The following is a 27,665-nucleotide window of genomic DNA, read 5'->3' as shown; positions in this document are numbered from 1 at the left end:
CTGGGTCCTCTGGCAAGAGCCCCTGGACTGCTCCTCCTCAGCACTGCATCCCGCTTGTTCACCGGGCTCTCGCTCTGGCCCAGACAACGGTGGTGGTGAGGAGGAGCAGCGGCAGGTGCCCGGCTGACTTGCTCCCTGGCTCTCAGCCCACCAAACAAGCAAGTGGCAGCGGTGAGGAGGAGGACGAGGAGCGAGAGCAGCTGGTCACAATGGCGGTGAGAAGGGAGCCCCCCGGAGGGAGGGGCCCTTGGAGGGTGTCCAGCCAAGGTGCCCTGAAAAGCCTGGAGTTGGCACCGGCTGGTTAGACCATTGGCCGATCCCTGTTTCCGCAATCCCAGACAGGCAGCAAAAATCAGGACACTGCTGGGTCGTCCGTGGTTGCTGGCCTGCGTTGGCCTTGGTGGTTCACAAGCGATGCACGCCTGATTTATAGAGGTCACTGTGCAATTGCGTGTGTGAGTAGCCAGCCCCTGGCAATGGTGGGGCTTGAGCCCACACCTCCCAGACCTGTGCCGAGCTTCTGGTCTACTGGATCACACGACAGCGAGGTGGCCGTGAGTCTGCTCTCGCAGAAGGCTGCCCTCTCTGTGAGGGGCTGCCCCGGCCAGCTCTGATGTCAGGGTAAAGACCCATAAGAACTGCTGCCCATCAGCAATTAGCACCTTATCAGCAGGCTGAACAGGCAGGCCTTGGGTGGCCTTGCACAAATCACCGTGAAAGAGGATGCCAGTTCGCATAGCCTTTACACATGCTAGTGCAGATGTGTAGATGCACATTTAGAAGTAATTATTTAAATAGAAACACAGCACATCTCACCGTAGTGGGCAAGACAGTTACCAGGCGACCGGTGTGCCTGCCTGCTCAGTCTGCTGCCCAGGAGCTAAGTGTGGATGGGTAGCAGGCCTTCCGGGTCTTCCTCTTTACGCTAGAGTTGGACAGGACAGTCCTCTGTAAAAGAGGACACCTGGCCACCCTAGCAGACCACAGGTCAGTCGTCTGCACTATGGTAAGATGTGCTGTATTCCTATTTAAATTATAATTTCTAAATCTGGATCTATAAAGGAATCTTTGCAGATGTACAGTTCATGCAAACTCGCGTCATCTTTTGTCCTCTGTTTTGGCGATCTGTAAGTGACAGCTCTAATGACAGCCCCAGTGCTAGGTGGCATAAGTACAGCAGGCTGCACAAGCTCATGTTGTAGCTGGGGTGGCGGTCAACATTTCTAGACCTCTCCGCTCTGCAGTGAGGACCAGTTCTGCAGACTCATCAGATCTGCAACATCGAGCCTCCCTGCCAGGCGAGTGGACAATGGGACTCCCATCGCACGTCCACTGATTTTGACTCTGACCAGCACCAATTCCCCAAGGGCACAGGAAGAGATCTTTCCCAGTATCTTACGTCGTTTTTTAACAGGAGAAGGCAGGGATTGAACAGGAGACCTCTTGTACCCGATGGCCCCTTCCCAGGTGTAGAACGGCCTTCCCCATCCTGGTTCCCCCTGTATAAGTTGGGCTGCAACATGCAGCATTCCCAGCCAGCTGGGCCAATGGCCAGTTCAACACATCTGGAAGACACCAGGTTGGGGAAAACTGAGTGGTGGGATGTGGGAGAGTTGCCCCTTTTCAGCTCAGGAGACACACTGTACAAAAGCAAGTGAAGCCCAGACTTTTAAAAAGTAAGTTTTATTGAAAATAATACCCCCCCAAACCCCTCCCCAATTCACAGTGGTCCCAAGGAGGGAGTGCAAGATGTGCTTAGTTCATAGGCCTCACCCAGAGGATGCCGGAGCTGGCCTTGCCAGTAGAAAAAAATGAGCCCCGTTGATGACCCTTAGCGGGGTGTTAGCATAGCACCCACCATGTGATCGACAACTCCAGCCTCACGCCAGTGGTGGGCTAGCCCCAGAATCCCGGGGACCTCTTTCCCACAGACTGGAGGGGCTCTGAGGTCCACTTCCCCCAATCTCATGTTCTCCGGATGTCTTGGACTACAACTCCCACCAACGATGAGTCCTGCTGACTGGGTTGATGGGGGCTGTTGTCCCACACCTGGAGGGCGCCTGGGGAAATAGAAACGTGGTGTGGGGGGGTAATGTTCCAGGGAGGGGGAAGATGCTACAGTGCTTAGTTTTCTATACACATTCCAACAGTATTTGTCTCTCTTGTAACCATATTTCGTTTGAGGAACTGCTCAGATAAATCGTATCGCTATAGACAAAACAGTGAACCTATTCTCTGAGTGCGGATACTCTTGCAGCCAAAACAGCACCATCCACACGCAATGAACAGGCTTGGGGAGACCCTGAGGTTTGCAGAAGTACACAAAATCAGTGCAGGCTGGTGGCTCCAATGTCAGTTGGGTGGTAAATCCACTCTGGGTTTCAGTCAGAACCAGTCAGAAATGTAAAGGAGCTCTCCAAGGTGTGAAGCAGGCACCTCGGATTGCTCCTTTAGAGTTCTGACTGAAACCTGGAGTGGATTCACTGCCCCACTGGCATAAGAGCCTCCGCTGCACAAAATGTCTTGGGGGAGGGGGAACCTGCGAGGGGGAGCCCCAAAACGGCTCAGTGGAGCCTGAGCTGCTCCCCAGCGATCATAGAATGCTGGTTGACTGTGGGGGACATAAAACCCAGGATGGGGTTGCAATGGCCTATTCTGGAGTGGAAGAAGGCATGGCTGGGTGGCCGGAAACCTGAACAGAAGCTCTTCACACCGCAACATTTTGTTGCACGATGTTATTCTTCTCATGCCAAGTTAGACTAACACATTATATATCTACAGGTCCTCTCATGCAGCAGTGGGCTGCGCACATACAGCTGCGTATAAAGCCCCCCTCCCCCAACAGTCATCTATGGGTTGGGGAGGCCCAGAAGACGGTTGAATGCGTGTAGAAGGAGATATGAATCTGTACGTTCGAGAAAATCTAGGGTAACCCCTTCCCCACTTTTTGTTGGACGACGTGCGCTTCCAGCCAGACTCTGACTTTCCATGCAAAGGCCGCTCCAATGGGCAGAGAAGCCATAATTCTCCACATTCTCCATGTCGTCGTATGAATGCTGGGTGAGAGCCATTCGCCAGCAGGAGATGTGCTAGCGAGGGGGAGGCCTGCCAATTCCCCTGGTTTCATGGAAGTAACCATGGCAGGGCAGCCCCTGCACAACCCTGCCATCCCGTGGAAAGGCCCAAGGAGCCCCTAGTGCTCTCGACTCCCGCTGCCACGCAGTTGTTCAGGGTGATCCCAAAGGCTCTGGGGCCTCTGTTCTGGAAGGCACCTGGGCAGGATATGGCCTTGAGGTGGGAGCAGGCCTGACTGGGAGCCTCTGAGGGCCGGAGGTTCCCCGCCCCTGAAGTAGGGGGCTCAATGCATTTCCTCGCCTTCTTCCATCACAGCCCCTTGCTGTAGCTCCTATAGTGGCTGATGGTGCAGGTCTGTTGTTATTACCACGTATCCCTGTGGAGAAGAAACAAGATGCTGAGTTTCTGCACCATTCCTCTGTCTCTTGTATCTCTAGACGGCTGTACAATCGGGGTACTTTATATTTTGTTTCTGAAGTTCTCTTTCAGATTTAGCAAAACACAAAAATGTGTTACGTCGTTTCATGTTTGCATTAGTTTGTTTATGAAAGCATTTGGTACAGAGAAATTGCACGAAGGGAAAAAAAAGTCTATTACTGCAAGAATTATTACAAACTTCCCAAAATTAAGCATGATCTCGAATACTTATGACTTGGCTCAAATTATTCCAGCGGGTGCAACACCTCCAGCAACAGCTGTGTGCTTCCTTGCTGGACATGCTGCCTCATTTCTGGGAGTTGTTGTGTAGCCTTATCATCTCTCCAAGGAAACAAGGCATTCGTAACATGCCCCGCTCTTCCTCCCACTCTTCCTCCAAGGACCTCATCTCAGGGTACGCTGAGTTATACCTTTGTTTATCCTCAAACCAGATGTTGGGCTGCACAGGGAGCCCTACTGATCTGGGCCTTATCAAACCCAAGATTGACCAATGTGTCACAGGTTCCATTTTGAATTCCTCCGAGTTCCCATATATTGGCTCCTAAAGAACGCTGCCAAGACTCTTTCCCAGTTGGCTTTAATGTCCCAGAAGGGGTTGGTTCCAGATGAGGCTGTTATCTTGCAATCTCCCTGCCTCATTCACAGAATTTTACAGAGGGTGGGTGTCTCCAGATGTTGGTGTCTTCTATTTGTACCCTTCTCTTGATTCCTCACTGCTTCCTCTGTCTTTTTTTCTTGTACAAAAATCCATTAAGAAGGAAACGACGGAATGGCTTGTTGGGTTATTTGAAGGATGTTTCCCTCTTAAACAAGCCATGCCACCTGGATTTGGACAACACGACAAGCCATGTCCGGACAGGTAATTAGGCAAATGGCGCCCAGCTTAAACAAGCCATCATGGCTTGTTTAAGCTGGGCCATTGTCTTTTGATTGGCAGTGCTCGGGCCCTCCATCTGGAAGCACGTTCTGAGGTCTGAACATGACCAAAGGAAACCCCCACAGCCTTCCAACTCTTGGAGCCGAATTAGGGCACTACCCAAGATGTACCTTCAAGATGTACCTTTGACATTTCAGGCCTTCTCAAACTGCTCTTGTACACTCGCCTCAACCAATCAGATCAAGGTATAAACTGAAAACAACAAGCCTTTGTCCTCTGTATAACAAGATCTATTGTGACTTGTTGTATATTTACATTTTGCCTTCTTAGCTTGGGAGAAATCAGAGTTCCTTTCTGGACCACAAGGTCTGGATCTTTCTTCTCACTGCCCTGGTCAGGAAACCCTGTTTTGGCCAGAGGCAGATAATAATTGAGGATGTTTATCCTTTGATTGTAAATGTTTTGACTGAGATGTTTTGTATTTTCTGTTTTTAAAAGGTGTTAACTGTGGTTGTTTTGTATTTTAAAATTTGATGTTGTGAACTGCTTCGAGAGGTCTTTTTAGATGCAGTCAAGCGGTCTATAAATGGATTAAATAAATTATAAAAGCAATCCCAAACTGAAATCACTGCATGGCACCCTGCCTCACCCATGGGATCCTGATCCCCCAAAGCCCTATCTCCATTCCGGCACCATGTTTTTGCTTTGATCAGCCATGCCTAACTGCACTCCCAGATGGAGGGCTTCCAGTGCTACCGCTCGGAATGCATCCGTGTAGCTGCTGCTGTGCCATCTTTTCTTCCTTGACGGATTTCCCATGGTAAGAAAAAAGATGGAAGAAGCCGTGGGAAAATCTGGGAGGGTTACAAATGGAAGACAGTGATGTCTGGACCTCCCATAAGATCCAGGAATGAGATATGATGCTGTGATAAAAGCCTCATCCGGAAGCATCTTTGGTCATAAATTCACATTGAGCATTTTGAAGGTTCTGAAAAGCTCATGCAGGACTCGGGGGCAGAAGAGGCTACACACTGTTGGCAGGAAGGGAGTAAAGAGCCCATGGAGCTTTGGAGACTGGGGCGAAGGATTGTGGGAGACCAAATGTCCCAGGAAGAATGGTTTTCCTCTACATCTGGGCTGGGGAACCAGCTCCCTAATTTCATGTGACCCTCAAAATCATCCAGCTCTCTGGACAAAATCATTGAGCTCTCTGGACCCCTGCTCTGGGAGTCACTTCCAATTCAAGAGTGGGTGCGAAGGGTAGAGAAGGGATGGAGTGGCACAGAGAGAGCGAGAGCTGGGCAATCCTGCAATGTTGCAAATAGAGATGGATGGGCTGTGTAAAATCCATTCTGCCTGTGTTTTGTGGATTGTCAAGAGTCTTTCGTTCCACAGTCTGCCCATCACCGGAATCAGATTTTTTTAGTTTCTGAATTTGTGCAAATGTGCATTTGTGTAAATTCACACGTGCGAAAATGTGCAAATTTCCCCAAAATGCACAAAATCCCCCCAAATGTGCATTTTCACGCTTTAGCCTATGGGAAAATGCACATTTTGAGCCAGGTTTGTGTGTGTGTGTGTATTTTATGATGATGAAATTTGTGCAAAATTGGGAAAGTTAGAAAAAGTTTGCAAGTTCACTGAATCCACCCAACAAGGGGAAAGCTGGTCCACTGAGGAATCCACTGGTTGGATTCATCAAAATCTGAACTCATTTGGTTCTGTTGCAGATTTCTCCAGCATCCTTACTTGCAAACTCATCTTTGGCTCTGGGTCTGCCCACCATCAGCTGTGGCCCCTGATTAACTCCCCCCACCCCCCGGTTTAATAGCCTTTCATAGGAATATTTCCTGCTTTGCACTTTCAGACTTTCTGGAGAGTGCCTCTGAGCATGTGCGAAATCCAGAGTTTTAGCACTGTATTGTGCATCAGAACTGGAACAGGGCAAGGGTCTGGGTTGACAGGCTAGGGAAAAGCTGCCACATCCTCACCTTGTGCATTTTGACTCTGGGATTCAGCAAGCTGGTGTGAGGGACGTAGGGAAGAAGAATCCCTTTCTTTAGGCGCTCTAAAGAAATACAAAGGATGGCCATGAGAGGACAGAATGGGGCAGAGGAAGGGGGAGCCCCATCCCCAAGCCAAAGCAGAAGCGGGGAGCAAGCATTTGGAGCTGGGGGAAATGGTTCTGGACTCACTGTTGGCCCTCAACAATGCTGCCTGCCCTGCCATCTTCAGGGCCTTCTCCAGAAACGTCACCTGAGTGATAGAAAGACAGCTGGCTTGAGCAGGCACGAAATGCAAGGGGCAGGGCCGGCCCTACCATGAGGCAGAGCGAGACCGCTGCTTCAGTAATGCTGGCTCTAGGTTGGGGGATGGGGGGCTTGGGCAAGGCACCCCAACGGGCCCCCTCCCTCAGTGAGTCTCCCTTCTCGCGACCATTGTCACCAGCTGCTCTTGCTCCCCTGCCCCCACCCCTTTCCCACTACCACTGATTGTTAAATGGCTTCCGGGGCTTTGTGCAGGTTTTTCCCCATTTGAAAAGGTCAAAATGCCCCTCCTGAGGCTCAGTTGCTGGCAGGAGGAGTGTGAAGCTCAAATATTCTGGCATTTGGGGTACTCCTGTCCCTTTTGGCTTTGGCCCTGCCCATCCCTGGAATGTGGCCCCCGAGAGCTTCTCTGAGATGGAATTTGGCCCTCAGGCTGGAAGAGGTTCCCCACCCCTGCTCAGGGGCAACGCACGAGGTTTCCCCCGTCCTTGAAAAGGCCTTCCTTAGCAGCAGCATGGCTTGTTTGGCCTTGTTCTCCCTGAGGGGGCCAATCTGTCTACAGCCTGTGCAGACTGCAAGTGGGGATCCCTGCATGCAGAAAGCCAGCATGTCAGAATGAAGGCTCAGCTAGAACACACCTCCCCAACAGTTTTTGTGTAGAAGGATTTTTTTCTTTGTGTTTAGGGGCATTCAGCTACGCCACTCTCACCTGCAGACCAAAGTATGGTATAGCCCAAAAGCAAGTTTATCATCTCACTGCGAATACACACACACACAGGGTTATGGGACCTCACAACAGGGTGCATAACCCAGGTCTCTGGAATCGAAGCCCATCCCAATTTCGCCCCCCCTCCGACACCCACACACACAAACTCTCATGCTCTGCCCCACTCACCTTGATATCTCCAATCTTTGACCACTCCTGGGACAGATGAAAGCTGTTGGACACACAGAGGGGGAAATTCTGAGTCAGGGCCCTTGTTATGCTCTTCGGAAACACCCAAGAGTGCTTCTAGACGGAGGGCTATTATAGCTAGCCTGCGGTTGCAATTCCACTTTCTGCTGGATCTGGAATTGCAACCAAGCATCTACACATGAGGGGCAGAGTGCTTTCTTCTCTCCTGTATGCATCCCTAGCTAAAATGGTGTGGAGGGAAAGGAAGGGGCCCCCAGGTAGGGAAGTGTGGAGGTGTGCCGACAGAGCTCAGCCTCCCAAAACATCTCCGCAGATGTCAACGCCTTGTCAAAGAGACAAGTAGTAGTGCTAAAGGACCTTCCCCAACCTGGTGCCCTCCAGATGGTTTGCACTCTGATGCCCATCAGCCACAGCCTGCATGGCCAATGGTCAGGGGTAATGGGAGTTGCAGTCCATCCCATCTGGAAGGCATCAGGTTGAAGAAGGCTGTGCTAGAGGCATCAGCACCTGTGGAGTTTGTCCTCCTCTTCCATTCTTTCCCCCCAAAATAGGATTTTCCGACCTTTGAAAACAGATGGAAGACCCAGAAAGAGTGCTGTTCGATGAGTGCGTAGTGTGGATGCACCATAAAAGGTGAGTGAGGAGCGCATGGCAATTCTACACTACATACCCCTAGTATGGAAGCTCCCCAAGTCATCACTCTCCTGGTAAATGGGAGATAACTTGGTGGTGTAGGAGGAACCGAAAGTTCAGAGGGACTCACTTTTTCAGGGCCACTGAGCCCCCAGCTTTGCCAGTGGAGTTCCCGGACTTGACCGGTTCAAGGAAGAAACGTCCTGTGAAGTTGCTGTCCTGTTGGCCAAAGGAGAACTAAGCTGGATGGTTTTCTCATAAGAAGAACAGCTTTGCCGGGTCAGACCAGTGGCCTGTCCAGTCCAGCGTCCTGATTCCCACTGAGTGCAACATCATAGAATCATAGAATAACGGGGTTGGAAGGGGCCTATGAGACCATCGAGTCCAACCCCCTGCTCAGTGCAGCAACTGGGATCACTAGGAATTGATCCTGGCCTATCCAGGCGCATCTCTCTGCAATTCACCCCTGCTTAGCCCCCTGTAAAAGAATCCATATTCAAGCCCCCTCCACCACCCAGAGGTGAGGAAAGGAGCCCTCACACCCCACTCCACACTCTGGCTCGGGTGCTTACCATATTCAGCAGGAATACGGAGACGAGGCTAGCATTTGGTAGGACAACAAAGGCCTCCACAGAGGCAAAGACGGTTGCATCCACACCATCAGGCTGGAAGCTCAGCACCGGTTCGTTCCGGGCAGTGATATGGATCTCCATGGGCATATCTGGGAACTGCTTGTTCAGCTGGGAAGGGGAGAAAGAGAGATGTCAAGATTGAATAGACACTGGGAGGTGGCGGGCGTCACTCAGTATTTCTATATCCATGGTTTACTTTGTTTTCTCAATATTTCTATGCATCTGGCAGAGAGCATTATCTTTCATGCTATATATCCTGCTGGGTTTTCCTGGTTTATTTATTTTTAAAAAACAGTTTCTCACCATTTTATCCCACTCTTCATCCAAAGATGTCAAAGCCGCATACAAATCCCTCCTGCTTTATCCTCACAGCAATCCTGTGAAGCAGGTTAGGCTGAGAGAGACTGGCCCAAGTTCACCCAAAGAGTTTTCCAGACAAACCCAAGTGTCCCTGGTCCAAATCAAAGATTGTTCCCCGCTCCCCCCCCAACCTCCCCCACACAGGGCCTCCTTCCTTAAAAATAGAAACTATCACCACTGTAGCAAAGAAAAGATCGATTTCATTATCTGGGTTTAGAAACAGTCTATAGACCTCCCTAAGTATCATGAAAAACAAAAGAAACTCATTGTTTTAGAGAACGAAATTGGAATATAAACATTGCTATGATGTATGTAAGGAGAAGCAATACATTTGGATAATCCGTGAAAGTGAATTGGAACTCTTTAATAGAATGCCATTGTCATATACATCTAGTGCAAAGTTAGCTGTCCTGTACCCGTATTTCTTTATGCACCACTCCATCCCAGTAAATAACATATTCCTGAACACGCTAGCAGGCCATAGCACATTTCTTTCTCTAATCAGAATCAGTGTCTGAAAATGGATGGTTTTCATGTATTGAGAACATAAGAAGAGCCCTGCTGGATCAGACCAAGGGTCCATCTAGTCCAGGTTCCTGTTCACACAGTAGCCAACCAGCTGTTGGCAAGAAACCCACAAGCAGGACACGAGTGCAACAGCGCCCTCCTGCCCACGTTCCCCAGCAACTGGTGCACATAGGCTCACTGCCTCTGTACTGGGGGTAGCAGAGAGCCATCAGGACTAGTAGCCTTATCATCCATAAACTGAAGCAAACTTCCCAGTGGTTTCCCTGTGATTGTGTGTGAGTGTTTTCTAATATTCATCCATTTCTTGTCGTAGAAGTGAACATGTGGTCCTGTAGATGTTGCTGGACTCCAACTCCCATCAGCCCCAGGCAGCATCACCAATGGTCAGGGATCATGGGAGCTGTAGTCTAACAACATATGAAAGGCCACATCTGGGAGGAACCGAAGGCAAACAGGAAGCAAGAGGAGTACAAGGCTGGGTATTCTGTAGAAGCAACTTACCACCATGCGGCAGGAACAGGATCCCTACCAACCAGACTGAATTTTTGAGCAACAACAAAAGATGATGTGCTGCTTTCTGCAACATTTGGAAATACTTCTGCAGCATTAAGTCCAAAGAATATTGCTCAATTCGTAATCGAGTCGAATGCAAAAGCACAACTGATAAATCTTGGATCCAGGAGATTTCCAGCCATGTGAACTGGCTGTGACAGTATTATTTTTAACTCACTGCTTTAAAAGGTATTTCACTCAGCATTCCAAAAGGGGAAATATTTCATATTTCAATTTTTCAAGCCGAAGAGAGAGGAACACACACATCACATTTATCTGCGATGCCACAGGCCTTCACATTTCTCAACTCACCTCTGGTACAAACAAGCCAAAATTCTTGGTGTTCAGACGGAACAGGAAATTTTCTGGGATCTGAAAGAAAGGCACATAGGAATGTTGGATTGCGAGATCCCAGTTTGCATGGACAAGTCACTCGTGAGCTAGGAGGAAGTCCATTTCCACCCAGCAAAGGTCACATAATGCCAAGACCTCCTGGGAACTGGTCTCCAGGCAGACACATGGGATTTGTCTTTGGAGCAGTGGGGGCTCCCTACACCCCTAGCAAGGTCTTACTTTCCAAAACGAGTAGTAGTAGTAGTTATCATTATTATTAATCATCAACATCATCATAATGTATATAGCAGATTCAGTAGTTCAAAGTGCTTCACATGTATTACTGAAGTGTAACCCTTACAGCCCTGTAAAGGTAAGTCAGTATTATTATCCCAATATTGTGGTTGGGGGTCTGAGGCTCAGAGAGAGTGGCTTGCCTAAGGCCATCTAGCAAGTTCATAGCAGAGGCCACATTCGAACCAAGGACTTCTCGATTCATATCTCAGTCTCTTGGCCACTATTTGGCACTAGTGCTGCAAGGGCTGATGCCCACCTAAAAGCCTTGCCTTCTAGCTTTCTAGTATGTGGGATAGTTGCTAGAATCCATGGGGAGAGCAGGGCACTCTGCACATGCTTCCTATTCCACATGTTCCAGCCTCAGAACCCTAACACTGGACATGGTTTCTGGCAGTAAGCCTTGCTAAGCTCTGACTGAAGTAAAGCTACACTCCTTGTAACAGAGGTGTCACCTTCACAATACCCTCACCACCATGGTGAAAACAGAGTCAAAAAAATAATTTTATCACAACAGTGATGACAAGTGACAATCAGGGCTGGCACAATACATTTTGCTGCCTGAGCTGAAAAACAAATTGGCGCCCTGCATCCCCTCCATGAGCAGAAGCCCGCCGGACTGGCAATTACATCTTACTCCTGCTCAGGCAACAGGTCAGTGCCTTCCCCTGCACCTGAGGGCCGCAGGCTCAGGGACACCGGTGTCCCCACAGCACCAGCTCAGGAGGATTAGGAGGTTGGGGGGCTCGGGGGGCAGGGCTGCGGGGGGCAGGGAGGCGACTGCCACCTGAGGCTGCTGCCTTACCCTAACGGCAAAACCAGCCCTAAACCATAAGCCAATTAATTGCCACCTTCCCATAATTCTCTTCCTCTTTGAACTCCTGGGAACTTAACCTTACACATCCCATTATCACTTTCTAGCTGAGCAGAACCTCACACAGTGAGCAGCCAAGCGAGAGTGGCTGAAAAGGCCAGCAAGGGGCAACTCAGGGGGCAGAATGCGGGGTGCAAAATAAGGCCGGGCCAGAGACAAGGTCTGCAGGACCAGGGCCAGCTCCTAGGCAGTCCAGAAGTTGCTCCAACACTGGCAAGGATTCAGATGAGTTCTGTGGCCCACTGGATGTTGTTGGATTCCAGCTCCCTCATCCCTGACCGTTGGCTGGGGTTGATGGGAGTTGGATTCCAACAACATCTGGAAGGTCACAAATTCCTCAGCCCTGTCTTAGATGATCCAGACCAGACATTTCAAGGGACTGAACAGTTCTGCACTGGAGGTGTGGATTGTGGCACAGCTGAACAGCCGCAAATCATGCCTGTAGCATTTTCTGTCTGGGATGCCACCCTCCCCAGGGAAAGAACAGCTTTGAGTGGCTGGTAGGTTGATTCTGCTGACGCATCCAAGAGTTCTGGATTGGCCACCCTGGGTTCAGGGTCACTCGATTGTCCCCCAGACACTTGCCAGGAAGGTATAGGTGAGTTGTTGTTCAGATGATGCCAAGCTGAGTTCAGTTCCCAGGTTCAGTTCCTGGCATCTCCCACTAAAAGGATATCAGGGGTTGCAGGAGGGGAGGGAGAAAACCGCTGCCGGCATCCTCAGAGAGCTGCTGCTCACCGGAGCAGACAGCACTGAAACAGAGGGGCTGAGGGCCAGTCTCAGGAGAGGGCAGCTTCACTGGTTCCAAATGGGCTGTGCTTGCAAGGAGCAGAATGGGCCTCCCTGCCCCTCTCTGATCTCCATGATTTACTTAGTTGTGGTGGCAGCAGAGGTTGTAACCTAGCCCAGCGCAGAAGATTCTTTTTGAGGTTGCTGTCAGGGGGGGTGCTACCAGCAAATTCTAGGGCAGGGGTGTGAACCTCCTTCGGCCTGAGTTCTGAATTCAATTTCAAAGGAGCTCTGGGGGGCCGCATTCCAGTGGTGGCACCAAAGGCAAAGGAGAGAGACCATAAACCAGCATATTTCCCCTTAACCTAAGTAACAGAGCCTTAGGAGAGGCATTCCAGCCTTGCAGAATGCGGAAGAAACTGTGCAAAAGAAGCCACCAAACCATCAGCAGTCGGGGAAAGGGCCTGGGGAAGGGGGTGGGAAACCTTGGAGGGCCAGGTTTGGCCCGTGGGCTGTGATTCAGCACCCCCATTCTAGGTGTCAGCCCAGCCTCCCCCAACCTGAAGCCCTCCAGATGTGTTCAACTACAGCTCCCACAGATGATGATGATGGTGATGATGGGAGATGTGTAGTAGGCCAGCACATCTGGAGGGCACCAGGTTGAGGAACGCTGGGCTAGGTTACAACCTCTGCTGCTACCACAACTAAGTAAGTCATGGAGATCAGAGAGGGGCAGGGAGGCCCATTCTGCTCCTTGCAAGCACAGCCCATTTGGAACCGGTGAAGTTGCCCTCTCCTGAGACTGGCCCTCGGTCCCTCTGTTTCAGTGCTGTCTGCTCCGGTGAGCGGCAGCTCTCTGAGGATGCCAGCAGCTGTTTTCTCCCTCTCCTCCTGCAACCCCTGAAAGCCTTTTAGTGGGAGATGCCAGGAACTGAACCTGGGAACATTCTACATGTAGAGTAGATACTCTAAGTTACAGCATTTGGGGCATTTAGTTTAGAAGCGGGGGGAAAGGCAAGTAAAGGGAGACATGACAGAGGTGTATAAAATTATGCATGGTGTGGAGAAAGCGGGTAGGATGATGTTTTTCTCCCTCTTGCATAATACTAGAAGCCAATGGGGTCAATCCAATGAAGCTAAGTGGTGAGAGATTCAGGACAGATCAAGAGAAAGACTTCTTCCCACAACACGTAATCAAACTATGGATTTCACGGCCTCAAGGTGTGAAGATGGCCAGCAATCTGGAGGGTTTTAAAAGAGGATTAGACAAATTCATGGAGGATAGGGCCATCGATGGCTACTAGTCCTGATGGCTATATATTATTACCTGCAGCATCAGAGGCAGTATGCTGGGGAACATGAGCGGGAGGGTGTCCTGCTTGTGGGCTTCCCATAGGCATCCGGTTGGTGACTGGGGGAAACAGGATGCTGGACTAGAGAGGCCTTTGGTCTGATCCAGCAGAGCTCTGCTTCTGTTTTTATCTGCATGGCCTTACCATATTGTCAGTGTAATTCACCCGAAGAGCCCCTGCAGTGAAGTACGCAAAAGCAGCTGAGTTGGCAACGAATTCAGAGATGCCGAGGACGATCATGGAGTCTGACTGGTTGGGTAGCAAAAAAGGGGCAGGCAGGGGGCAGAACCTGCTGGACTCTCCCACCACGAAGAACTCGCCCTGAAAGGCAAGAGGAGCAAGAACTGTGAACTCACGGATGCACAAACAGCTGGATTGCCACCCCTCTCGGAAAGAGGGAAGAACTGGATGGCAGACCTCCAGCAGGAAGGCAGAAAGGAAGCTCTGAATCTGCGGAGAAGAGCCGAGTCCCTCTCGTCCAAATAGTTCCATGTGTGACTTCTTGGGGCAAGTTAGAAGCCCGAGTGGGCCTGTGGAAACCCTCTGCAAGTGCCTAAGGGGTTCTCCAGAGCAGCCTTCCCCAACCTGGTGCTCTCCAGATGTGTTGGACTACAATTCCCAGCATGCCCCAGCTAAGGCTGCTCTGGAGAGAGGTCCCAAACATTATTTTATTTATTTAAACTACTTATATACCGCTTTGCATAATAAAACTGTAAATGGTTTACATTTTAAAAAAATACATAAGATGCAATATAAAAACCTATGTAAAAACAACATAAAACAATAGCTGCATTAAAAATGTTCCAAAACATTTTTTTTATCCTTCAATCATTTTTACTTTTACTCTTCTTCCTGGCAAGTGAAGCAGCTGTGATTTGGAGCCCCAGTTTTGTCTTGTTTTACTTGCTAACATTATTTTTGTTTAGATTTAAAAACAACAACAATGAAAGAGAGACACAGACATCATACACCATAAGGGTATAATGTTAATTTTCAATATTTTAAACCTTTTCTAGTCATGTTATAGTGCTATTTCTCCCTTTCCTAACAAACACCATAATGCCATAATGTGTTTTTTTTTTTTTGTACTATGGCGGTATAGTGCTATAATACCATAATAATGCTATATTTTAAAGACATTCCATCACTGACATTTTGTCAGTGACCAGAAACTATTTGTTTTTGTTTTAATTAACATTATAGATCTTTTAATTTATTGTATCTGGAAAACATTTTAGCTATAATTCATAAGATCATAGAATCATAGGTTTGGAAGGGACCTCAGAGATCATCAAGTCTAACCCTCTGCTCAAAGATTGATTAACACCTCTTCCCCAATGGGTCATAAAATGACACCCACAACAAAGTTTTTAATGAATGTGTGCTGAGCGTCCAATACCCCCCTCTTGGTAGTTACATCATGCCCGCTGGTGTGGACAGAACATAGCAGGATGTATACATAAAGCACAATAATTCCAGTAGTGTGGAAGATCAATTGCAATTCCATTAGTAGCTTTTAATGGAAGAACAAGAGTTGGGTAGCTCAAGGAGCCCCCCGTCTGGAAGCAGCACACCGCACTGGACTGCACAACTTCATGAGAACAATGCCTCGATAGCCAAAGCAGTATTTCAAAAAACATTTTTTAGACTGGTTTTTTTGAAAAAGGATAAGGCACCTCAAAGAGATATTTCCTTGAGTAAATTTGCAAAGCACTTGGGAAAAAAAGTTGGACAGCCCACTTGAAGCATACATGCGAGTGGCAGAGAGGTAAAGGAAATCAGCATTGGGCTCAAAGGCAAAAATATGTATTTGAGGAGCAACGGCATCAGGGATGGAGAGGCTGAGCCCACCTTGACTGACTTCTGTTTCTACAAACACCTGTATGCACCCTAAATATGTGCAGCAGTTTTGGGGGGAGATACATTTTCAGTAAAGTTTACATTTGCCTATAGAAAATCTGGATTTCAGAACACACTTTACACTGGAAATCTGCTCCATTTACAAAGGTATACAAATGTTGTGTCAGCTCCATAGAGAACTGCCAAATCCACCTCGAGGCCAGACCATCGATCTCAGTGGTCCCCAGGTGGCGCCAAAGGTGTTAGACTACAACCAGGGGAGGCCAGTAGCTTTGCACCTTGCAGAGCTCCTTTAGAGTTCTGAGTGGTTCTTACCGAAAGCTGGAGCAGATTCTCTGCCCCACTGAGATCACAGCCACCAGCCTCCATGGACTACAACTCCCAGCATCCCCCTGCCAGCTATGCTGGGAGTTCTGGCCCAACACATCTGGAGGGCCCCAGGTGGGGGGAGGCTGATCCATCTCCTCCTCGCAAACTCTTCACTTTTGCTCCGAGTGCCAGGAACTCTCCATTCCACACGCCTCAAGAAGCTTTTTACTTTTTTTAAAAAAAAAGATCAACAGACAAGCTGAAAAGATCAACAAGGTTCCTGCCCCTGGCCGCCCATTACCTTGAGATCCACGGTGCATCGATCCGCACCAATCAGTGGCTTGCTCACCAAGGGATAGTTGATCCCTGCAAAGGAGTCGATCTGGGCCGAGACTGCAGGAAGGCAGGAAGAAAGGCAAACTCAAGCAAGAGACTAGCTTGCCCAGGAATAATTATTCCCAGAGTGATGAAGCTTCTTTGGAACCGGCAGATATGGGCATGCGTGCTTACCCTTCATGGTTTTCAGGACTTGCGCAAGTTTGGTGATTCCTTTCCTGAGCTCAGAACATAGCTGGAAGTGAACAGAACCAAGAACATTAAGAGGGACAGACAGTAGGGTGGCCATTTACAGGGACAGTCCTCTGTTTGAAAGGCTGTCCAATCCAGGCCCGGCTGAAAGGTCAAGAACCCTCAGAAGGGAGAGGCCAGGGCCTCGAAGTTGCGCATCTGCAGTTAGCACCTGCACAGCGGACTGAGCCGCAGGCGCACGGGTCACCTGGTCAACATCCTTCCTAACCCTGCTATGGTGAGTGGTATTGTGTTTTCATTTAAACGATTGTCATTATTTCTAAATTTGCTTCTATGCATGCAAATTAGCATACACACATTTTATGCAAATCCATGCCCTCTTTTGTCCTCTTATTTGGGCCATGTGTAAGTGGTCACCCTAACAGATAGTCATCTGGTTCGCATGATCATACAGCCCAGCATGGCTTATTTAAGCCACAGTGGGCTGCGGTACATGCAGGCAGTCATTTCAAATATTCAAGTCATGACTGTGGCTTGTCATGTTGTTTGAACCCAGTGGGGGTCGGTTGTGCGAGGGTGAAACCACCCTCACATAACCCATGGCTTGTTTTAGGGTTATGTGAGGGTTGTTTAACCCTTGCGCAACCTACCTCCACTGGGTTCGGATGATACAACAAGCTGCAGTCATGGCTTGACTGTTCAAAAGCTGCCCAGGATACAATACAACCCGCCACGGCTTATTTAAGCCACGGTGGGCTGCGGTGATCGTGTGAACAAGGTCAGTGACTGTCTTCCTGGCCCAGAGTTCTTAAAGGCACAGACCTGGTTCACATGATAACCACAGTCCACTGCCATGGCTTCTCATTACATGTAAACCCAGCAAGGGTGTGTTGCTGGGGTGAATGGCAAGCTACCCAGAACCCATGGGCTGTTTTAGCCCAACCTACCCTCAATGGGTTCACACATAAAGGCCAGCTACAGTGTCCCACCACCACAACTTGAATATTCAAAATGTCAGCTGCTTTTCCAACGAGAAGCCCTGGGGGGAAATTCCCCCATGGTGGCTTCTCGTTAGGGATCATAGAACCATAGAATAGTAGGGTTGGAAGGGGCCTACAAGGTCCAACCCCATGCTCAATGCAGGAATCCAAGTCAGAGCATCCCTGACAGATGGCTGTCCAGCCTCGTCTTGAACGCCTCCAGTGTGGGAGAGCCCACCACCTCCCTAGGGAATTGGTTCCATTGTTGTATTGCTCTAACAGTCAGGAAGTTTTTCTTGATGTTCAGCCGGAATCTGGCTTCCTGTAACTTGAGCCCATTATTCCGTGTCCTGCACTCTGGGATGATGGTGAAGAGATCCTGGCCTTCCTCTCTGTGACAACCTTTCAAGTACTTGAAGAGCGCTATCCTATCTCCCCTCCGTCTTCTCTTCTCAAGGCTAAACATGCCCAGTTCTTTCAGTCTCTCCTCACAGGGCTTTGTTTCCAGTCCCCTGATCATCTTTGTTGCCCTCCTCTGAACCCTCTCCAGTTTGTCTGCATCCTTCTTAAAGTGTGGTGCCTCCAGATGAGGCCTAACCAGTGCTGAGTAGAGGGATGTGCAAACCCCCCAACGTCCAGTCTGGGGGGGTCCATAATGGCAAAATCTGGCCATCATGGGTCTCACTGGATTTCCCCGGAGCCCTATCGTGGAGCCCTCCAGATTTTACACAGGTTGTTTTTGTCTTTAAACAGGGCAAGGTGTGCCAATTGCAGCTACAATTAGTATATCTTGGGCAAATTATGGCCATAATTAGCGTATTCTACACCATTTATGGCCATATAGTGCTTAAAGGTAAAGGTGTCCCCAACCAGTCGTGTCCGACTTTAGGGTGCGGTGCTCATCCCCGTTTCTAAGCCGAAGAGCCAGCGCTGTCCGAAGACGCTTCCGTGGTCCTGTGGCCGGCATGACTGAACACCGAGGTGCACGGAACGCTGCTACCTTTCCCGCCGAGGCGGTACCTGTTTATCTACTTGCAATTTCTTGCTTTCGAACTGCTAGGTTGGCAGAAGCTGGGACTGAAGACGGAAGCTCACTCCGTCACGCAGCGCTCGGGTCTCGAACTGCTGTCCTGCCGACCTTCCAGTCTGCAGTTCAGCTTCTTAACCACTAAGCCACCGTGGCCCCCCTATATAGTGCTTAGTTATAGGTAAATTGTGGCCTCGAGTGGCATATCTTGCCCTGTTTAAAGACAAAAACAACCCACGCGAAATCTGGAGGGCGTGCTGGCAGGGAAAGCCAGTCCGTTGAGGAGTCCACAGGACCTCATTTGGGTCGGTAGTGGATTTCTCCAGCATCCCTACTTCCTGTGATGTGCAAACTGGGCCACAGAAGCCACCCCAACTTGAAAGGGGGAAACAGGCACTAGCTAGAGAACAGTAAGTATTGCCCCTTTGCCAATTGCACTGCCTCACTAGATGAAAGCTGTTTGTCCCGGCTCTGCTTGCTAAAGGCATCTCTCCTGTAGCTTGACCAGCCCTAGTGGATTGAGGCTGGGACCAAAGGAGAGGGGATTCTCCCACAAATATATGCATTTAATGTATCAGCACTTGGATGGGCTGATGAGGAGAGGGACCAGTAAGAAGACCCAGCTTTCCTCCTTCATATCATGTTCCAAGAGGAGGAAACTACATTCACATCTCACTTGTTTGTTGACTGCAGTTCGCAGGCGTCTCTTGAAAGCAGATGCAATGGTGTTATAGAGCCAACTGTGGGAAAGAGAGAACAAATGTCAGCAGATCTTGAGCACACCCCCGTCCCATGCACAGTTCTCCCATGGCCAATCTAAGCCAAGGTGTTGCAAACTATAAGCCCTCTCTCCTTACAAAAAGCATGGGTGATATTCTTCCCGCATGGACACAGGTTTCAGCAAGCACTTCAACTGGAGGAGATAACCCTCCCTGCTGAAATCCTTCTCCATATGGGGAGAATATCATCCGGGCTTTGTGTACAAAGAGAGAGATTTGACTTTGCAACACATCTGCTTATGCACAAATTGAGTGCCCTACACTGTCTGGCCTTACAAAGAGGTATTGCATATCCCATATCCCCATATCATCTCTAGGGACTCATGTAGCCTAGCCCTCCAGAGGTGTTGAACTACAACTATGCTGGCTGCTGGGAATTGTAGTCCAGCACATCCGGAGGCTGCCAGGCTGGAGCGGCTGCTCTAATGATACCAGGCCGGGACCTGTGCATTTCATGAATGGAAAGCAGCTAGAATATATGAGACACTTCTATAAATACAGATGGTGAGTGATCCTTCTGCTCAGTGACGCTGATACTTCTTATGAGTCCCAGTATTGGGAAAAAGGCAGGATATAAATATGATGAAGGTGTGACTGTGCCTCCTGCCAAGAGCCAGACCACTGGTGCACTCTGATTGGCAGCAGCTCTCCTCGTTCTATGAGCTATGAGCGCTCCCCAACTCAAAACCAAGTCATGAACTATTCCCCACTGCAGTGAAGGGATGGGGGCGCACCAGCCATCTTCCTAGGCATCTTCAGGCCTAGGAAGGGAAGGAACACTCATCTCTAGGCCATGGTCAGCTGACCAGGACATAGGGTGCAATCCTACGCATGTTTAGACAGAAAAAAGCCCTGCAAAAGTTGTAGGACTTTTTCTTGTCTAAACATGCATAGGATTGCACCCCAACTGCATTGGGAGGCTTTCCTGGCATGGATGCTCCACCTCTCTAGATCTGCCAGGGCGTTCTTCATGACTGAGTGCAGTACAAGGATGGTGCACGGGGGAATCAGGACTGGAGGCGCTGTGTACCTGGTTCTCCCATAGAATTTCAGGTCCAAGTCCCCGATGCTGGAATTGCATCTGGCATACCACACACGCAGCCGTCCTCTGTCATCCTTGTCCACACCAAGGAGAGTGGTGATGGACAGCTGACGGGTGCTGATGTCAAGAGCGCCACTCCCGTGTCTAGGGGGGGAAAGAGGCCAAGAGTTCAAAGCTGCCTGTGATCACAGGATCTGAATGCAGCAGGGAGGGCAACTGTGTCCCTCTGGCAGAGCATTCTGCTCAGGTGATGGTTGACTGGGGGTAACTGAAAAGGTTTCCAGGCTGGCTCAGTTCATTGGGCAGATGGAACAGTGTTCTCAGGCAAAAGGCCTCCAAGGCCCACAGCTCCCTCAGTCAGATGGGTGCAATGTCCAGAGCACAGTCCTGGTGGGAATCCCACTTAACCTTGCATCATAGGAGCCAGTGTGTTGGACTGGGACTCGGGAGACCCGGGTTCTAGTCCCCACTCAGCCATGAAGCTCACTGGGTGACTTTGGGCCAGTCACTGACTTTCAGCCTAACCTACCTCACAGGGTTGTTGTGAGGGTAAAATGGAAAGGGGGAAATCATGTACACCACCTTGGGCTCCTTGGAGGAAAAGCAGGACAGAAATGTAATAAATAAATAAAGCATCTGGGGGACAGGCACGACTGCCCCCTTGGCATTACAAATTGGGGGTTTTTACAGCCTTTGCATAAAAGGCACAAATTCTCTTCTCGTAGTCAGCCAGGTATGCCTGGAAGGTGTCCCTTGGGCTGCTGGGACAATGACACTCCACCCCTGTCCTGTTCTTCCTCCACTCCCTGCTTGGCTGCTTGAAACCATTTCCCAACAGCAGGTCAGTCCTTACCCAAGCAGAGAAGCCAACTTCCAGTTGCCACTGAGCGAGACCTGGGCGTTTTGGATGGCAAGATTGAGACCCGTCCCGGGAGAGAAGCCAGCGGTTGAGTGGCTCACCTGGACCTGGCTAATCCGGACCCTAAACAGAAGCACAGAGTCAGAGAGACACTTGTTGGGCCACCATAAAACAGCCTGCAAAAGGCCTGAGAGCAAAGGCTGGCAGAAGGATGGTCTTTTCTCGGGGGCAGGGGGTGGCCTCAATGTCCTTTGGGTCCCCTCCAGCTGTCCATAATTCCACATTAGTTTCCAAGCCTTCCTGTGAGCTGAGTGGGGCTCCCAAGCTGTGACATGGCCACCCAAGGCCCACCCTGACAGGCAGGACACTGTAGAGGAAGGGGGGTGTTGCAGCTGTGGGCACTCAGTTGTACCTGCCCAAGAAGAGGATGGAGCTGCACCATATCTTACCCTGATACAGAATAATCTACATCCCCAACAAGTCGTCCATTGTAAGAGCCATTAATATCTTGGATTTCCTGCTTCTTCAGCATTGACTTCAACATCTCTAGCCCAAATTCCTTTGCTGTAAAGAGACAATGGAGGCTGGGATCAGGGGATGACAAGAGGCAACAAGGGGGTATATACTGGGAACATCTTGTCATGACATACAGAGGAAAAAGGGGAAGTTTTCTGCCCCCCCCATCCCATCCGCCTTCTTTCATCTGTGCCTTACTTCCTCACAGACTGCAAAGGTTCAACCTAACCTAGACCATTTCTGTGCTGCAGACTGCGTGGAGATGCTTACGAGATTCTCCACGCTTGTGCATTTTGTCTCAGAGTTTAGTTCACCGCTTTCCCACCGCCTCTTTACTGGTCACCAATGTGTATACATGTGCATCGATTAAATCACAGTGGGGAAAAGGAATTCTAGCACAATCGTATCAAGATTCCTTTCTGCACATCATTTGACTGATAATGTACACATGCATGTCGGTAACCAGTAATGAAACGAGAGAGAAGGGAAACACAAGCTGAAAGTTGCACCAAACTGTGTGTTTACCAATTCCAAAATTAATTTGAGAAATACTCCAAATTAAGCCAGAAGGCAAGCAGAACAGAATGAACGGCAGAGCCAACACACTGAACAAAATAATGGGGCTTGTGGGCATCCACTCGATCCTAAAAAGGGAGAGATCTAAATGTAAATATAATGTGGCATGATCCAAGGCATGTTTTGTTTAATCCAGTTTCACTACATTTAATAGGACTTCTTCTCTAGCACAATGGGTTTAGGACAGTAACCTTGAAGTAGAAACTAAAATGCCCGACAAATGGATGTATGTAGGGAACTTCTTCTGGTGAACACTCAATAAGAACAGAAATCTAACATGGCAGCCATTTTAGATTGGTATTCTACGAGTTGCCCGCAGTAGTGAAGGAAGTTCCTTTGTCACACATTCAAGTCACTTATTTGCATGATCCTTTATCGTCGTCACAACAGCTGGAAATACACCAGGAAAATCAACACTGATGATATTTAAAAACTGAGGCAAGGTGCTGGTGGCACAGTTTACTCTTTCAAAATATGGCTGATCTGTCTGGAACTATGGAGGTATGGTTCTCTCCTTTTTATAACCACTTATGGCTAGGGGCTAGGAAGTCTGTGCTGGGGGGCGGTGGGGGGGATGAAACACAAGGGGTTTAGAAAAGGTCTATCCTGTGGGTCTGTATGGAGGAATTCAGTGTTCTAAACAGGTAGCTTTTGGCTGTGCTGGCTGGGGATGATGGGAGTTGTAGTGTAACACACCTGAAGACAGCATGGTTCCAGCCCCAAAGATTTTTACCTCCAGTCACACAGCTCAGGTCTACAGCTGTAATATTTTTTTCGCTAAATTTGAAATTGGCAATTTTTTTTTAAAAAAAATGAATTTCAAGATACATGTTGTTTTTGCTGTTCCCCAAATTTAGTTTGGGAAGGTGAAGGAGAGTTTGCTTTAACTGCAGAGGAAAAAATGGAATATTTGTGTTTTTAAGAACTAAAAGTCAATCCTGTTCTGATTTGGGACAAAGAGCCACCCTACTTAGTCACAGGTAATTTTACTGTAAACTGCCTTGAGCATCCTAGCTGGTCTTGGGCGGCTGGGGGGAGAGATCCATTTGAAAAAAATGTACATAAAATAATTCTGTGATACACAATCCAAACCACTACCCCAATACATCACATTTTAAAATTTAAACTTTTGGATTTTAAGAGGGAGATTCCTCACAAGCAAGTCTACTATTTAAGAATTTGTGGGAAGGTTTTACCCCTTTCAGCTTTACTCAAGGCTGATGTACAGGCCTAATGCTTTGTGCCCCATAGACAGCATGGAGACCATAGCAAGATACACACCATATTCCAGCCCCTTCTGCGTCACTTGAACTTTCACACCTCCGCCAGCCTCTGTAGTCTGCTGGATGCAGGAAGTCAAGAGAGGCACAGCAAAGAACCAGAGCATCTTCTGCAGGTACAGGGTGCGTGTGCAGGTCATCTGTATCACCTGGAGCAAGAAGATAGAAAGTAGCTAGAACCGCACAAAGGAGCACCCAGCTCTACAATAACCACCTCAAGTGAACAACCCTGTGTGCAGCTGGCTAGAGTACCGTGTAAAACAGTTTCTTTTAACATAACTTTCAAAGGGCAAAGCAATGGGATAGCTGCTACCAAGTACATTTCCTGCAACTCCAAAGGAGCAGGGGGAAGGTCTCAGACTCGGACACAGTCTGTGCCAACCGTTCCTGCAGTATGTTCCATGATGTATTAGACATAGGGTGGCCAAGTATCCCCTTTTACAGAGGACAGTCCTCTAGTTGAAGGTCTTCCAGAAGGCCTCCTCTATTTGAAGGGCTGCCTGGTCCAACTCTGGTTTAAAGGCAAAGAATCCTAAGAGCCCATCCGCAGTTAGCACTTGAACAGGAGCCCAAACACAGGCACGCTGGTCACTGGGTCACAGTCTTCCCCACTAGGGTGAGCTGTACTGTTTAAATTATAATCATTATTTCTCAATTGGAATCTCTGTATAAATTAGCATATGCAAATTGTATGCAAAGCTGTGTCCTCTTGTGTCCTCTTCTTTTGGTGATGTGCTTCCTCTTTTCTGTCAGTTTGAAAGTGGCTCATCACCCATCAGACAGTAAGACCCAGCTGCTCCGGAGACATACTTAAGCTGCAATCGGGCCACATCCTCTCACACATCTGGATGTGTAAATTAGTGCCGAACAGGCAGGGCCAGAAGCAGCACCCACAGAAAAAAGGAGCAACCATCCCCCCACAAGCTAATTTAGAATCCATACAGTTTATTTAAAAAAGAAAGAAAAAGAAGAGCAAATAAATCAAACATTGTCAGAAATTAGGAAACACTTGGCTGTGTGTTTTAAAGCACCAGCAATGCCATTGCTTCAGCCTCTCAAAACCCAAGCAGTTCTTCCCCCCAAATTAAAGGAACTCATATTTCTAACTATATGATGAAAAGAGTTTTATTACAGCCTTTCCCAACCTGATGCCCTCCTCCAAATGTTTTGGACTACAACTCCCAGCATTCCTGAGCAGTGGCCACAATGAATGGGGGAGATGGGAGTGGAAGCCCAAAACATTTGGAGGAGGGCACCAGGTTGGGGAAGGGTGGTTTAACTTGTTTTCAGCACCATGGCTCAGTTCTGGAAATGTGACATAGTAAGCTCTGACCATGTGCAAAGTGCTTCACCAAAATCTCCATCAATCTGTGTAAACATCTTCCATGTTCTGAGATGTTACTCTGAAGCATGAGGACTAGCATGCTGCATTTGAAAAATTAGGAAGGCAATGAGTTATGAATGCAAGACAAAGCAAGCTGCCATATAGGGAGTCAGACATTGGATTCATCTAGGGCAGTATTGTCTTCTCCAACCTTCACCAACCTGATTCCCTCCAGATGCATTGGACTACAGCTCCCATCATTCTCCAGCCAACATGGCCATGCTGGTTGGGGAATGATGGAAGTTATAGTCCAACAAATCTGGAGGGAACCAGGCTGGAGAAGGTTGATCTACTGTGCCTGGCTGTAGCAGCTCTCATGGTTTCAGCAGAGGTCCTTTTTATAATGCTCAAGGCTTGTATCACCACCCAGCTCATATCCATGCAATTATTCTGTCAATTTAAGAACATCAGAAGAGCCCTGCTGGATCAGACCCAGGGTCCAACTAGTCCAGCATTCTGTTCACAAAGTGGCCAACCAGCTGTTGACCGGGAACCCACAAGCAGGGCATGAGTGCAACAGCACCCTCCCGCCCATGTTCCCCAGCAACTGGTGTACCTAGGCTCACTGCCTCTGGCACTGGAGGTAGCACACAGCCATCAAGACTAGTAGCCATTGATAGCCTTCTCCGGGAATTTGTCTAACCCCGTTTTAAAGCCCATCCAAACTGGTGGCCATTACTACTTCCTGTGATAGCAAACTCCATAGTTTAACTCTGTGCTGTGTGAAGAAGTATTTTATAATAACCCAGCAAGACACTCCACACCACAGAAAAAGAACTGAAAATTGTTACAAGCTGCAAACTAAGCCCTTTCCTAACAGACACCCCTTCACAAACCAGCCAGTCAGTTCCAACTTATTAGGTGAAATAACAAAGACAACAGACTATCTGGGAAGCTGAAAACCGATCTGGAGCACAGGAGTAGCTCATGTTGGTCTTCGTTCCTTATTTATTTTACTAATTTCTGTACTGCACCTTCATCATCAAGGATGCCAGGGTTGTGGACATAAAATTATAAAAATGAAAGAATAGAACAACAATGCAATTTAAACAAAGAGCATTAAACAAAAAACCTTATAGCCAGCAAACAAACAATCTAAAAATCAATTTAGACTGACATTAAATTTACAGATTTAAATATCAGAATTTCAAGACATTAAAAACATTCAGTCTTGTGTGGTCTACTTGGCTGGTTTTTTTGTTTTGTTTTGTTTGTAATTAGACTATCTGAGGTCCATCGACGTGTTTACATTTACCATGCAAGAGCGCGCATTCAGGGTCTCTTAAGTGAGAAGACATTGCAAATCTGTACTGAGTGATCCTGAGTATGTGCTAGTGCTTAAGAACATCAGAAGTTTCTTGGAGCAGGATCACACCAAGGTCCTCTAGCTGAAGGTCTTCCAGAAGGCCTCCTCTATTTGGTCCACCTAAACCAACATCCTTCGCAAGAATCCATGCACCCACCGGGCAGGAAATTGCCTGGTCTCTGCCACTGGACCCCAGTCAACCTTCTGCTACTCCTGACGTGGACACCCACCCAACCAAAATAACTGTTTAATTTCACTGCTTTTCTCTCCCTTCTCTTTGGCAAGGAGGGTGGTCTGTCGCAAGACCACCTTTATTTCTTATTGACCACCCTTGTATCTCTGTAGAGGCCAGAGATCTCCTTTTTCTTTCCAAATGAAAGCTGAGATTTTGGGGAATGGGTTGGAAGACTGGTGGGGGGAGCGGGGAGGATGGGTCTTGCAGGCCACTCACATGGCTGTAAGCCCTGAGAGGCAGGCCACCTACTGCATGCAAGTCGAGGCACTTGACTGTCAGTGCCCAAATGTTCTGAGATCAGGCCCACGCATGGGCCCAGACAGCTGCATGTGTCCTTCCATTTTCCCCCACCTAGAAGTGTTCTTGGGGTTCACCTCTCTGACTGCACGGGCTGCATCATTAGAGTCTTGAGAAATACCTCCCACCACCAAGAGACTCCTTGGGTTCCTCCTGCAGTCAGTCCTGCTGAAATCCTGGAACGCAAATCTTCTGAGAATGTCTGAAATACTTACAAGAGTCTTGAGCTGCAAGGGGCAGAGGCAGAGTCTTCTTCCATGGGACAACTGGATGTCATCCAATGGCCTCACCTAGGCTTTATAATTCTCCCCAGTCACTCCTAGACTTCCCTGTCTTGCAAATGATTACCAGTAAGCTGTCAATCCAGGCTCAAGATGGAAAACCCCTTGTTTCCCCATCTTGGGTCACACAGCCAGAGGACAAGAAGGGAAGTGAAGATCATTAATCAGATCCCACTGGACATGCGTACTATGTCCGTACCCTTGTGAACTCTTGTGAGAAAATCCCACTGCAACATTTCGTCAAGGGAACTCCATTGGTGTGACTAAACAAGGCACCCTGATTGTATTTGAATATACAGATGAACGTTCCAGAAGCTGTTCTGGTTTGATGGGCAACACAATGGCAAATCAAGTGCAGCATGAGGAAGTGTGAAGTGATAATACACTGGGGCAACCCCCCCCCCCCCCGATCTCAAATATACACTGATGGGGCCTGACCTGGCAGTGAGTAACCAGGAAAGCGATCTTGGGCTCGGATTGTTGAATGAATGCAGAGGCTGTTTCCGTGTTTGTCAATGGTGAAAAAGGCAAATTACATGCTGGGGA

The 27,665-nt window shown here is 48.6% G+C and overlaps 1 protein-coding gene across 1 annotated transcript; it reads right to left on the bottom strand.

The window, feature by feature from the left end:
• Window positions 1–1,664: 1,664 nt before the first annotated feature.
• Window positions 1,665–27,296, bottom strand: LOC146349043 (bactericidal permeability-increasing protein-like). The gene is made up of 16 exons (XM_084854533.1): window positions 27,054–27,296; window positions 23,618–23,765; window positions 21,694–21,808; window positions 21,239–21,367; window positions 20,374–20,529; window positions 19,241–19,304; window positions 16,540–16,600; window positions 16,331–16,422; window positions 14,005–14,181; window positions 10,591–10,650; window positions 8,779–8,946; window positions 8,337–8,425; window positions 7,553–7,595; window positions 6,586–6,646; window positions 6,382–6,458; window positions 1,665–3,451 (listed from the first exon to the last, which is right to left on the bottom strand). The coding sequence occupies exons 2-16, from the start codon at window positions 23,754–23,756 to the stop codon at window positions 3,407–3,409; spliced, it is 1,476 nt and encodes a 491-aa protein (XP_084710659.1). The 5' UTR covers window positions 23,757–23,765; window positions 27,054–27,296; the 3' UTR covers window positions 1,665–3,406.
• Window positions 27,297–27,665: the final 369 nt, after the last annotated feature.

This window comes from Heloderma suspectum, chromosome 4 (genome assembly GCF_057233095.1).
Source record: "Heloderma suspectum isolate Gila_16-S chromosome 4, 16-S_ref, whole genome shotgun sequence".
Lineage (NCBI taxonomy): Eukaryota > Metazoa > Chordata > Lepidosauria > Squamata > Helodermatidae > Heloderma > Heloderma suspectum.
This window is presented reverse-complemented; position numbering and strand designations above follow the sequence as displayed.